Source organism: Mytilus galloprovincialis, chromosome 1 (assembly GCF_965363235.1).
Source record: "Mytilus galloprovincialis chromosome 1, xbMytGall1.hap1.1, whole genome shotgun sequence".
In the NCBI taxonomy this organism is placed as follows: Eukaryota; Metazoa; Mollusca; class Bivalvia; order Mytilida; family Mytilidae; genus Mytilus; species Mytilus galloprovincialis.
In genome coordinates, this window is record NC_134838.1 from 49,785,215 (window position 1) to 49,800,303 (window position 15,089).

At 31.2% G+C, this 15,089-nt stretch overlaps 1 protein-coding gene across 2 annotated transcripts in view; it reads right to left on the reverse strand.

The window, feature by feature from the left end:
* Positions 1-11,803, reverse strand: part of LOC143077318 (uncharacterized) — a 61,940-nt gene extending 50,137 nt beyond the window's left edge. The window contains exons 1-3 of one of the 2 annotated variants that reach the window (XM_076252966.1): positions 11,765-11,803; positions 1,518-1,611; positions 531-604 (exon numbers count right to left, since the gene is read on the reverse strand). In XM_076252966.1, coding sequence (XP_076109081.1) covers positions 531-604; positions 1,518-1,610 — 167 coding nt within the window. In that variant the 5' untranslated portion in view covers position 1,611; positions 11,765-11,803. Of the gene's footprint in view, positions 1-530; positions 605-1,517; positions 1,612-11,258; positions 11,412-11,764 lie in introns of those variants that run through there. The other variant, XM_076252965.1, reaches the window with a different exon arrangement.
* Between the last annotated feature and the right edge of the window lie 3,286 nt (positions 11,804-15,089).

A 15,089-nucleotide genomic window follows, 5' to 3' on the forward strand; every position in this document is an offset into this window, starting at 1 on the left:
CTAGACGACAAACATGTATAATCCCGCCACATTCTTTATGAGCCTGTCCAAAGTCAGGAGCCTGTAGTTCAGTTGTTTATTGTCGTTGTTTCATGTCTGTTATATTTGTTTTTCGTAAATTGTTTTGTTAAAAATTAGGGCGTTTGTTTTCTCAATTGAATTGTTTCAATTTTTTCATGTTGGGGCTCTTTATAGCCGACTATACTGTATGGACTTTACTCATTGTTGAAGGTCGTACGGTTGCATGTAATTGATTACATCCACTTCATTTGAACTTTGGTGGATTTGTCTTATTTAGCAATCATACCACATCTTTTTATATCAGCTATATATAGAATGACATCATGATAGACGTCATGTTAACTCGTTCATCTTCTTCTACCAGACTAATTTTCTTTTTTGGGCAACATTTGATGAATATTTTACTAATTCAAAGCTTACGGTTTAAAAAGTGAGTTTCATCTATCAATGCCCGATCTGCGCAAAAAATCACATGTCAATCAAAGCTATAATTATTCGTGTATTTTTACCTATCTCCTCCGGCATTAAGAAGTGCAGCTTCAAAACCTTTTTTCTCGGCAATGTTTATGTATTCTTCGCATTCCTGAAAACAGATATGTTTATTTAGTTAATTTATTATTTTTCTGTGAAATGCCTCTTAATCTGCAGATTCACAATTGAATAATGTGATGAGGGGGGTCTGTGATATTTGTCAAAATAATTCCCCATTTCCATTCTCAATTTTTTTTTCCAATTTTTTTTTTCATAAAAACTAATTCTGTTTCACAATGAGCTGCAACTCGTAATATCATACTGAGATACAAATTGAATGGACTATTTTAACAAACATATTGTCTATATGACAACTTAAATTCTTTAAAACTAATATTCCCCAAAAGATTCATTTTGGGAAATAATTTCTTCTTATGTGATATTGCCAATATTTTATGGTAAAGAATATGGTAAACTGGACTTCTTCGAACTGGCAATAAAATCAGTACTAAAGAAGGGCATCGTTTGAATTTTTACTGCGGGATATATAAACACGAAGCCACACCTAGTTGGAATTGAGCTGAAATTCCGATGCCTCGTGCAGTAAGAACATCGCGCTCTCTGCACGTGTAAGAACATTTGCAGTGGTAGTCTGATTTTTTTTTATCCTTCAACCAGGTCCACATTAATCGAAAAACCCACATAGTTGGTTTCGCCCTGAATATACCAGAAATATTTTCCACTGGACTTGAAGAAGATAACAATCAGTCGTGCACATAATATAAATAACTTTTTCTTTTTAAAATATGTATTTTATCGCTTTGCATTGATAGTATTTAAAATATACATTAAATCCAAATTGGGTGGCCGGGATTTTGGCGGCGTTTTTCTGGTAAAGGAAAATAAAACAAATTGAATCATTAATGTATGCTAAAAAACAATGTTTCGAAAAAAATATAACAAAGATGAATTTGCTCATCATATATGAATGAAAAAACAAATTAAAAAGGCAAAATATATATCACCTCTTTCGTGAAAACGTTGTACAAAACAAATGCCAGACAATTTTGATAGTCTTTTGGCAGCTGTACATCTTCTTTTATAATATTTGAAGCCATCCTGAAAAAGATACATTTTGCCATTATCATGATTATTACATGTTGCGTATAAATTGTTGACCTACAAGTTGTGTACGCATGTGTACTTTCATTAACTATCGCTGCATAATACTGCCCTTTATGGAAAACCAAACCAAAAAAAAAAAAAAGTTAAACACATTTTTTTCAATAGGTCCTGAAATCATGTCATCTTCGTTCATTCACTTTGCCATGTTCGGTGGACCATGAAATCTTGGTCAAAATCATAATGTGGCTTATATATTATAAGCTTATTCTTTGTACTTTTATTTGAGATCCACCCTCACCATCCCCGTACCTTCGCGGTATAAAAATTAAACGAAGCCCTGAATATTGTCACTGGGTGTATAGCAATCAGCATTTTTTTCAACAATGTGTATTTGTTATTAAGTGGACAATTTTTTGGTTTTCATATATGAAAATACAGTGATTGAGAATGAATTCTTTCAAACCACATCTTCGTTGATCTTTAAATAAAACAACTTTAAAATAATTTCTCTTTTTCATTAAGTTATACTTATTTGAAATTACCTAGTATATATATATAGAGCCCAGGTGGTCGTGTGGTCTAGCGGGACGGCTGCAGTGCAGGCGATTTGGTGTCACGATATCACAGTAGCATGGGTTCGAATCCCGTCGAGGGAAGAACCAAAAATTTGCGAAAGCAAATTTACAGATCTAACATTGTTGGGTTGATGTTTAGACGAGTTGTATATACATTATGTACACAGCCATGTATCACCATCATTGATGGCGATCCGATGGATACATCTATTGTAGAGTTGTCACTGACTCAGACGTACTTATATATATATATATATATATATATATATATATATATATATATATATGGATATTGGAATTTATCGCCCCTGATTAATGGCGGTTGGTGGAAAAATTCACTGGTAAAATATTCTGAGAATCCTGGGTTTTTTAACAGTTTCCATCATTTAAAATACACCAAATATTTATATCAGAGAGGAAGAAACACTAAGATAACTTCCGATCGATCAATTATATTTACAAACATTTATTTACGCTGATTTACGTGTGTGCACATATAACTATATAAACACGTGTTGACTACAAGCCGGTCATCATGGTAGATTTAGGCAAATTGAAAATTGACCTATCGATGGACAAAACCATTAATGACTATCCTCTTTCATCTCTCCCATCAAAGCAAAACAAGAGGACTGGTAAAGCAAAATTAAGCCTTTTCGAGCAAATTGACCCAAACTTGTATGATGAACATGCTAAAATCATCACATTCAACACAAACCTTGACAGAATCCAACCATGGATAAAAACACTAGATATTTATTATTATGACAATCTTGGAAAGGAACCTGATTATGATATTGAATGGTATGACGAACCCAAAATATGGGAAAACCGAAACAACAGTGGAAATTCTGTGATGATTGAAGTATTAAAAAAGGGGGAACTTCAATTTAATATTACATTTTTTGTCACAACAGGAACAATAAGAGTACAAGGCAGTCATTATTATGAGTTTGTGGATATTTATTTTCCAATTCTGAAAGATATTCTTGATAAAGTTCTTACAAACATATCACAAACCAGTCCTACTAATACATGTATTTCACACGAATGTCATGATGACAATAACAATAATGAATTATGCCCTGTTGACAAGGTCACTTGTGTATTACCTGACTCCCCAGACTGGGTTAAAATCAGTACTAGTACAAGAAGATCAACCTCAAAAAGATGATTTTCAAAGGCTTGAATTAAATTTAGTTGACACGCTGGCTAAAATAGAACACAGTCACAATGAAAACTTCAGCAAAGTATTAACTGCTGTTAAACAATGCAATGATGATGTTCTAGTCTTGGGAAAAGGTAGAAAAGACGACAATGAGATATCAACATTACAATTAAAATATAAAACCGTACAAACAGAAAAACAGACTTTGGAAGTTAAATTAAAACACGAGCAAAGCAATATTATGTTAATTAAAGCTCAACATGCAGATCAAATGAAATGTCACAATCAAATACTGGAGGAGACTAGAGCAGAAATGAAAAAGGTATTAACTACTTCAAACTCTGAGATCGACTTTCTATCGGTAAGCCTACAAACCAAAAATGAAGAAATTGACAAACTAACTGATACTCTAAAACGACATACTCAACACTTGGAGAAATTACAAGAAGAAAATATCTCTCTCCGCTCCCAAATGATTTCTCGATTTGAAGATTTTCATCTTGTTAATGCAGACACGAAATATATTGACAAATCTAAACTTGACATTGATAACAAACCAACAATTATTTTAATTGGTACATCCAATACCAAACGTATCAATGCAGAGAAGCTATCGCCATCATTTACAACCAATAAGGTTACTGCTTTCAATTTAGAAGAAACTAAACAAGCTATTTTGGAGATATCGGATATAATTCCAAATCTAGTAGTGTTTCATTCCCTGACGAATGATTTGAAAATAAAATCACCACAGCAATGTGTAGAAGAAATACAAGATATTGTCAAGCTTGCACTTCAAAAATGGCAAAATAGTGGTTGCATCATCTCTCTTACTACTCCTCGGCTCGACAGTGTAATTTTTAACACAAATGGACAAATCATAATTGCCTTGTTGAAACAAATATATGATGACAATAAAGATGTTCTACTTGTTGATCATGGCAATATGTTGCGAAATGGAAACCCAATTGCAGAGCTACTAAGTCAAGATAAATTTCATCTCTCTGACTCTGGCGTGTCTCAGCTATCGGCAAACTTAAAGCGTGGAATACACACTGCCTTAAACATTCCCATGCCAAATTCAAGAGGTAGATCCAAATCGCGCAACACAAGAGGACGTGGACGTGGCAGAGGTCATCATGAATAACTTGCTTTTTAATATTATACATATTACCATATCATTATGTTGACTTCCTTTAACATGTTTAAAGTCATTTACATATAATTTATATATACATGTACAACTTTATATATTTCTTCTTTTTTTTTGGGCTGATAAATTCATATTCTCATTTGAATAGATTTTTCAAATGAAACAGCCATTATGTGAAGAAGTCACACTATTACATGGTCATATATATGTAACCTCTGCTAGGTATAAAAGTTCGCCTTTTTTATTTTATTTTATTCATTTTTATTTTTAGTTTTCACATTTGAATCATACTTTTGATCTTGAATTAACCCAGGATTTCAGGTTATTCAACCCAAATCAGTTTAATAGTTATTCAGTTAAAAGAGGATACATAGAAAAGAAATTATCTGTCATTATATCATAGACTATTTGTATTTAGAAAACCATTGTAAAAACTATCCTCTAAATAAATCTACTTATTTCAAATATTTACATTTCTGAATATTTTCCTTGTTGTCTCTTCCTTTTATTTAGAGACAAATTTTTATTATTTTTTTTTTATAGATAGAAAATCTATTCTATTATTTATACCAGATTTAATTGTATCAACCAAAATGCCAAAATCAAACCAATCATCTGTAAAATTTGGTTATTGGAATATAGGTGGCTTATTTTCAAAGGGCATGAATAAAGCAGAGGATCCCCTTTTTCTGAAACATATAGAGAATTACGACATTGTTTTTTTAGTCGAAACTCATGTGGGATATAATTCCCAAATACACAATATTGGCAAATTTCATTATCATCCAATATGTAGAAAATTATCAAATAATAACCGTCATTTTGGGGGGTATAGCAATTCTACAGAAAAGTCACGTTAAACCTCATGTCAAAATATTGATTAACAGTAATCCAGATTATCAATGGATTAAATTAGAAAAATCCTTTTTTGGATTTAAAAGTGACCTATTTATTTGTGTACTGTACAACCCCCCTGTTACGTCTAAATATACCCAAGAACTCTCTTCTGATGTTTTTGAATGCATAGAAAAAGATATCTTTCAGTATAAAAAAATGGGTGAAATTTTGTTATGTGGAGATTTTAATGCCAGAATAGGCTCTGAAAATGACTTTATAGTAAACGATGATTCAAAATTTACTCCAATTTTTGATACATACCCTATTGACAAAAACATTATGACAAGAAAAAGTCGAGACCAAAAAATTGATCAAAGAGGCAAAGAAGTTTTGGATTTTTGCATTAGTAAACAAATAAGAATTTTAAATGGCAGAGTTCTTGGTGATACATTTGGTAATTTTACTTGCTATACCCCCAATGGTACAAGTGTGGTTGATTATGTTGCTGTGTCGGAAGAAATTCTTGAAAATGTACTGTATTTTAAAGTATCCAGATTTATTCCCACATTATCTGATTGTCATTGTAAACTTGAGTGGGAATTATCTGCAAAATATTGTGTTCCTGGAGAAAATGATATTCCAATCCAGTTGAAAAATATGACACCTAATTATATCTGGACTGACTGTTCAGCAATAAAATTTCAAGAAACACTTTCTTCAGATACACTACAAAACTACATACTAGAATTCAACAACAGCACAATTCAATTTACTCAGACATCAGTAGATGACGCATCATCAAAACTTTCAAACATCTTTTTATCAGCAGCAAATCTATCACTTAAACGACCTTTAAAAAAACACACAAACAAACAAAAAAACAAAAAGTGGTTTGACGCAAGTTTACAACAAGCTCGAACTAACTTGCTTAATTATGGAAAAATTTATTCAAGATTTCCATATGATCCAATTATCAAAAATCACTTTTATAAACTAAGGAATTTCAAATATAAATACAAACAATACAAACAATCATTGATTAGTCAGCTGGACTCCTTGCACGAAGAGAATCCAAAACTGTATTGGAACTTAATTAATGAACTACAGGAAAAAAATGAAACTAAAAAAAAATGTGGAGTACAACCATCAACTTTGATATCACATTTCCAAAAGTTGTCACAACTGAAAGGTGAATTTCAAAGTAGATATACAGAGCTATGTGAAAAACTGAAACAGTTAGAAAACTCAAAATGTTTCAACGAGTTGGACTCCTTTATCACTGAGTCTGAAATATCCAAAGCCATTTCACACTTAAAGTGCAATAAATCATCAGGCTTGGATAACATTAGTAATAATATGATAAAGAATGGACAGACTTTCCTTTTAAAAAGTTTTCAACAGATGTTTAATACTTGTCTGTCTTCAGGTATATACCCAACATCTTGGGCTGAAGGTTATATTACACCAATTTTTAAAAGCAACGATACAAGTGACCCTAACAATTATAGAGGAATAACAATAACAAGTGCAATTGGAAAGCTTTTTAATAGAATATTAAGTCTAAGACTGGACAAATTTCTTCAGGAACATAATATTATACATGATAGTCAAATTGGATTCACAAGGAAAGCCAGAACTGCAGATCATATGTTTATTTTAAACTGTCTTATTAACAAATACTGTAATTCAAAAGAAGGTAGACTGTTTGCCTGTTTTGTTGATTTTCAGAAGGCTTTTGATACTGTTATACATACAGGGATCAAGATTAAACTACTAGATATTGGGGCTGGGTCTTATTTTTATAACATTATTAAAAGTATGTATGAAATTAGCAAATCATGTGTCAAAATTCAAAATCAAGTAAGTGATTTTTTCCCATTAGATATTGGAGTCAAACAAGGTGACAACCTCAGTCCGAATTTATTCAAGATATTCATAAATGATTTGCCCAGATATTTGTCAGATACTAGAGACCCAGTTAATGTCAATGACAAAGATCTACATTGTTTAATGTATGCTGATGATATTGTTTTATTATCTACATCAGCTGAAGGACTACGAGAAAAGCTGGGAATGCTTGATAAATTTTGCAAAGATTGGTGTCTCAATGTGAATACTAATAAGACAAAGGTGCTGATTTTCAACAAGGCAGGCAGACATGTAAAACAGATATTCACATTTCAGAATATAAATCTGGAATGTGTTTCAAAATACAAATACCTAGGTTTATATTTAAGCTCATCTGGTTCATTCAGTTATGCTCAAAATGAACTATACAAAAAATCCCTGAAAGCTCATTTCAAATTAAGGAAAGATCTTTTATCACTTAATCCTGATGTAAAAACAAGTATTCATGTTTTTGACCACACTGTAAAACCTATTTTATTATATGGTAGCGAAATATGGGGGATGTTTAATTCTCTTTCCTCTAAATGTAAGAAGGAAGATATATCTTTTGAAAAATTATATTCAGGTTTACCCTGTGAGAAACTTCATATAAAATTTTGTAAATTTATACTTGGGGTACACAAGAAAACAACAAATGCTGCAGTGTTATCTGAACTTGGAAGATTTCCAATATATTTTAATATTATAAAAGGAATGTTATTGTACTGGTATAGATTAGAGAATTTAGGTAATAATTTTCCTCTATTAAAAGAGGCATATACACAATCAAAGACACTACATCACATGAATATAACATCATGGTATGGTTCAATAAATGTTGTTTTTAAAATACTTGGTATTGACTATACAAATGCCATAAATGCTCCATTTTGTGAATCCTTATACAAATTTAAGAAATATATACAAACCAAGCTATCAATATTGTTTATTAGCTGTTGGAAAAAACAAATAGATAAATTTTCAGACAGTAAACTGAAAACCTACCTTTTATATAAAACAAATTTTGGTTTTGAAAAATATCTAACATTGATCAAGAATTTTGAACTTAGAAGAAGTTTTACTAAATTACGTGTATCTTCTCATAGATTACAAATAGAATTAGGTAGATATCAGGGTATTCCCCGAATTAACAGAATATGTAATAAATGTTCTTCCAATACTGTCGAAGATGAGGCTCATTTTCTATTTGATTGTAACAAATTTGAGGATGATAGAAATTGTATGTTAGCTAGTATTGCACAATATAATTCTTATTTTAATCATATGAACAGTCAAAGCAAAATTATCTGGTTATTTAGTGTAGAAAATGTTGAGTTACTTAAAATAATATGTAATTTTATATACAAACATCTTCCTTAGTGAAGATTAGTTAAAGGAAATCTATGTGTGTATATACATTTGATTGGACATAGAAAATTATATTCATCTGAATATCACAAACATACTAGCCGATTAAAAAAAAAAATAATAATTGTTAAGATATATTATTTATTCAAATGTTCTCTTATATCCTTGAGGCATCGTCCCCTGGTATCAACTGCATTCAAGTTACCTAATGTATGATGCTTCCTTGTTTGCTTTTGATACAGGTAGGAAAGAGACATTTACACACATTTTACATGCCTATGGCCCATAAGGTATCGTCCCCTGGTGTCAGCTGCCTTTAGGAAACCATAATGCTTTCCTATTTGCTGCTGACACAGGATGAGTCATGGACATGTTTAATTTCTACTTTCTTTTTGGCTAATTATTATATATTTAATTGATCCAACTTTTTGTGTACTATACATATGTGGATATCTATTTTTCTTTTTTTTTCTTTTTGGGCTGCTTGTTTGTTATCTATATCAACCACACTTGTAATAAAATGCATTAGTATTAAAAAAAACCAACATACTATAGATTCTTTATCTACGTATTCTTTAAGAACTTAAATAGTTCTCGTTTAACTTTCTTTTTTTTTTTTTTATCTCATTGTTTGTATTGTATTATGAAAAAATTATTGATGTTGTAATGTTTATGCCCTTTGGGGCCCATAATTGGAAATAAAAATATCTTATCTTATCTTATCTATCTTATGGATATAAAAAGAAGATGTGGTATGATTACCAATGAGACAACGCTCCATAAGAAAACAAATGACACAGAAATTAACAACTATATATATATAGGTTTGAACGTAGTTTTCAATTTAGACTCGTATATATTTTTTCGTTTGGGCTTGTATCATATTTTCCCTCCGGTTTATATGATCTGTTCATCCTATATTGACTCTTAAAATTCAAGAGTTTATCTAAAAATGAGGGTTTTTTTTTTAAATGAGGTTACTTTTTATATGGCCTTCCAATTACCGATTCGATCCCTAACATCACTGAAGAGACATTTATTGTCGAAATCCGGATCTGGTGTACTAAAAAGTATTGACACCGTATGTTTGTGGCATAACATCGTAGCCACAAGTTAAAAAAATTATGTTTAGTATTAAATTTATATTAAGATCCATTTTGTTACATCTTGTGATCAATTTTATTTGGCAATCGCCAATGGCAGTCATCAGGGTTAAAGAACATCAGTTGTTCGACCTGTAAGTCAAATGCGTTTTGTTTAAATATACTTTTTCACTTTTTTGGTCTTTTGGAAAATGTTGTTTGTGCTGTTTTTAGACCTTTCTACAACGAAATTTGTTTTACATGCACACGTATAAAAATTGCGGTTTTCATCCAACGCAATCATAGGTTTGAACGTACATGTAGTTTTCAATTTGGACTCGTTTATATTTTTTCGTTTGGGCTTGTATCATATTTTCCCTCCGGTTTATATATGATCCGTTCATCCTATATTGACTCTTAAAATTCAAGAGTCTATCTAAAAATGAGGGTACTTTTTCTAAAAATGAGGGTACTTTTTATATGACCTTCCAAATACCGTTTCGATCCCTAACATCACTGAAGAGACATTTATTGTCGAAATCCGGATCTGGTGTACTAAAAAATATTGACACCGTATGTTTGTGGCATAACATCGTGGTCACAAGTTAAAAAAAAATCTGTTTAGTATTAAATTTATATTAAGATCCATTTTGTTACAACTTGTGATCAATTTTATTTGGCAATCGCCAATGGCAGTCAGCAGGGTTAAAGAACATCAGTTGTTCGACCAGTTAGTCAAATGCGTTTTGTTTAAATATACTTTTTCACTTTTTTGGTCTTTTGGAAAATGTTGTTTGTGCTGTTTTTAGACCCTTCTACAACGAAATTTGTTTTACATGCACAAGTATAAAAATTGCGGTTTTTATCCAACGCAATCATACTAGGTTTGAACGTAGTTTTCAATTTAGACTCGTTTATATATATAAATAGATATATGTCACCGTACGGCCTATGTATGAATATCTACATGTATAAACATTCAGGGTAAAAAATGGGGTTTAATCTACAAAATATACTTGTACAATATTCAAATTTATAGATTGAACTCATCGAAAGAATATACATTCAATTTCTAAACTCACATTTGTAACTAAGAAAATATTTTCAATGGTATAGATATATAAACCCAAAGGGTTGACTTTTTTTATACCCGGACTTCTCCGTCATTTTGTCCGTCGAAATTGAAACATTTGCTACATTGGGGTGTTTAATACGAGAACTGCATGGTGTAGGGTATTCCTTTACCAGAAATTTGATTTAAGATCGGAGTTCCCACTGGATAAAGTTGCGTATTAATTTTATACATCAAACATAGTCCAACGGACACTTGCATATGAGCATATGCCAGCGGGAGAAGAGACAATTGAAATTTTTCGTTTGTAAATAAAATTTCCAAGCACCGTTTGAAACAAAATAAAAACTGTCCTAACTTAAGAGTCCCAAATAAGGCTTTCCTTCTTTAAGAGATAATCTTAACAAGAAAATGTATATCCAAGACATATACATACACACACACATATATATATATATATTTATATATAAATAATAACCTACAATTAAGATATACACACCTTGACTCTTCTGGTCTTTTATCACCGCTTTACCTTTCTAAAGATCTGTTTTAAATATATTTGCAGTAGTGCACGTTATTGGGAGAATTTGCTTATACACTTTATGCGTAAATGTAGGAAAAAAGGAAAAGGAAGTCTTCCTGTTTTAACAGTCTTTAATACGCATTTATTTAAAGGTGGGACATCATTGTTTACTCTAATGCAGTGTTTACTTCTGTACAGGGATGGTTGGTTTTGGATTTCAACTTTGAAGGAAACATAATATCCTTTAGAAAGTCACAGTGGGGAATTTACAAATTCTTAAATTCGAAATTGTTTATTTTAAGATTTAACTGCAATTTTATGAACTAGGATTTAAAATACAAATAGTAAACAACATTGTCAATAGTAAAAATGTCGATATTGTTATTCAACGAACTCGTTGTTATGTATCTTATCAAGTACATTTTTTTTATTTACAAGGTACTACCTGTGATCGTATTAATAGAGTATAAATCATAACATACCTGTTCGAAATGTAGTAGCCGTTCTATTTATTAAAAACCTCCCACATTGTAGACTAGCACAACCTTAATTGGGACACCATGCATTCAGTATTCCTACCGTACCAAAAAAATATTGACTAAAATCATTGATTCAAGTCAATATAATTATGATCGTCATACAACCGATAAAAATGAAACATAACGTTAAAAGTTACGACCGAAGCGCTTTTCTTGATCGACCTTCTTAGGGAACGCTCAAAGCTGAATATTTAGGGCTAACAACTTACAGAAAACAGATTAAAACGTTAAAGATGATCGTTCATAATGTACATGAAATGATAGTATATTCTTTAGCCAACATGATTGCAGAAAGTAAGAAGTCGCAGAGCAAAACAGAAAAATTTGAAATCAAAAGTGATAATACACCGTGTATTGAGCCTTTTTATTGCTTAGAGTTCAGTAGAAAATAATATACATGCTCAACCTAACCATACTATTTGACCTACTGCGAGTTGTTCAGTTTTTACTGTTACTCCTGTTTCTCCTAAAATATGGGTGCTAGAAAAACCAGCAAGTGAAATGGCCAAATATCAGAGCCGTACGTATGGTTTTGAAATGAATTCTCTTCTTTTGAGAAATATTTATTTTGTCATCCAATTTTTCACCGCTTACAACTGTCTGTCTGTGGTTTTATTTCATACATTAACTTTTAAGTATCAGTATGTTTTCAATTCATATTTTTTCGTTTCGTTCCGCTTTTATTTCGTTTCGCTTTTTACAGGTATCCCTCTTTTTGCCCCTTTTCTATTTTTGATATTTTAATCAAAAATTTAAAAAATCAAACTTTCAAAAAGTGAAATAATGAAAATTGCACGTAAGGTTTAGTATTTTAAAAGTTTGATCAAATTCCTAAACTATCAAATTTAAAAACGATATTTAGAATTTCAATATTTTAATAATTTGTTTAAAATTTCAAAATTTCAAAACTTTTACACAATTTGAAATTTTGATATTTTAAAACTTTCAAATTGATAAAAATTCCAAAAATCTAAAATTTAAAAACTTTTAAAAACTTTGAATTGATAAGTGTTACACGGACCCTTAATGATATGCTTAGAGAAAGATCAACCAAGGAAGAAGTTAGTATATAAATTTAAAATGTTAAATATACAGAAACAACGATTCTTTTTCCAATCTTTACCCCCCCCCCCCCCCCCGACCCAAAATTCAAATTCGATACCCAAATAGTCCCCTTATAGGAATAAATATGCCAAAAATCGTAATGAATTGTATTGTGTCTAAAACGTATTCAAATCAGATTTCATTTATTTGATTATTCTTAAATACATGGTTTCTTTTTTGGCAGAACCTACAAAAAATTGTTATAATCTATTCTGACTTCATATTTACATTGTGTACACAAAATAACATGACATATTTTGTCCCAGTTTAGATAAAAAAAAAAGGAAGGAGCAACCTTTCTATTTTCATACGGGGCCTCGTTTGCCAAGAAGTCTACATGTAAGGGTGTTGCTAAACGGCGGAAACGGAAAACGGAACGGAAACGGAAATAGAAAGAATTAACATCTTTTACTTTTGGTTATTTTATCTACATAGGCGTGTTTTATATAGTATTACACATGTTCACAAGAAAAAAATCCAGAGGAATGAATTTAAAATAAAAGATTTTAAAGCATAAAGTATTGAAATAATTACTAGGAGATGATGAGACTATGTTTTTGAAATATTTGATATTAAAGTCATGTGTACGTCGTTCGTGCGATTCAGGATAGTCTGTTCAACTTTTCTTCAAAAGAAAGTTTGATCAATGTCAATAAGATAGCAACCCAACAACACAAAAAAATCTATATAGGCCTAAAAAGGATTGACATTGGTCTCGATTAATAAGTTGTCAAGTAATAAACTTTTAGGCAAAATCCTCTGCATCATTTTTTCTTTTTTCTTTCTTAATTGCCTTGAATCAAGATAAGTGTTGTGGTGTATCTTGTTGCGTTGTTCTGCATTGGTGAATTTCGTTGTATCTTTTCTTATATAATGGAAAGAAAACGTAAACGAAACCTAATAAGACGTCGACAATGGTGTATGGACAAAATCCTATATGGAAACCAGGGAATTAGAATAGAAACTTGTATATACTTTAATTTTATGGGGAAAAAATTGACAAAATCTCTAACTATACAAAGCCTTCTCGCCCTTTTACAATACTCAAGGAGTTGTAGGGTAAATCCTTTCAATACTGAAATATGCTGTTTGGTATTTACATAGGAAACGCATTATATCTCCTAGAATTAAAATCAATAAATACGAATTGATGTGCAAAAAGTGGCGAACAATTAGTAGCCTACATGTAAATATACGATTTGCACAGTTAGCCGAAGTCATGTCCTAAGGTTTTCAAAATCAAATTGTCTACGCTGCTTCAAATATTATGCCGCTTAAGTCTTCTCTGAAAATTCAATTCCTCTTAATTTTGCATAGTCAGCTGTAAAAGGCCCCGAAATGACAATGTAAAACACTCAGTCAAACGAGACAACTAACGGCCTTATTTATGTACAAAAAAATGAACGAAAAACAAATATGTAACATATAAACAAACGATAACCACTGAATTACAGGCTCCTGACTTTGGACAGGCACATACATAAATAATGTAGCGGGGTTAAACATGTTAGCAGGATCCGTACCCTCCCTAACCTGGGACAGTGGTATAACATAACAACATAAGAACGAACTTACTATAAAAATCCGTTGAAAAGGCGTAACTTCTCAGATGGACACAAATACAAGTGGACGTGGCCGGGTACTTGTACATCCGAATAACAAAAAGACACTAGGTACAGATCTGAGAGTACTCGCAGTTAACTGACAGCTATTTCAAAGCCACTAACAACTAATAAAAGAATCATGCATCTAAGATGTAAAGCATTGATGATATTATAATAATCTAGACAGTAACACATTATGTAGGTCTATACTATATGCTGCAGCATCTTGCAAAGAATGCATGTTTGAGATACTTAATTTGCGGAATCAAGCTGGTATTGATGATTGTTGCAAAATTGGTGAATAATAATATGATAGCTGCTAATTCATTTTATATTTTTTAGGTCTATTTTTCTTTACATTCTATGGCCTATTTCTTCTGGCCCTCATACTTTTTATGTATTGAATCCATATTCTAATTTTGTTCTCGTCCATACTTAAGTTATTATGTCTTCGATTTTTGGATGTAACGGTTTATATAGTGGTACATATTTAGTTGATGTCTTCTTAGTTGATACAATTATAGTGAAATGTTCATTCAATGTTTTTTGCTCTGTCATTG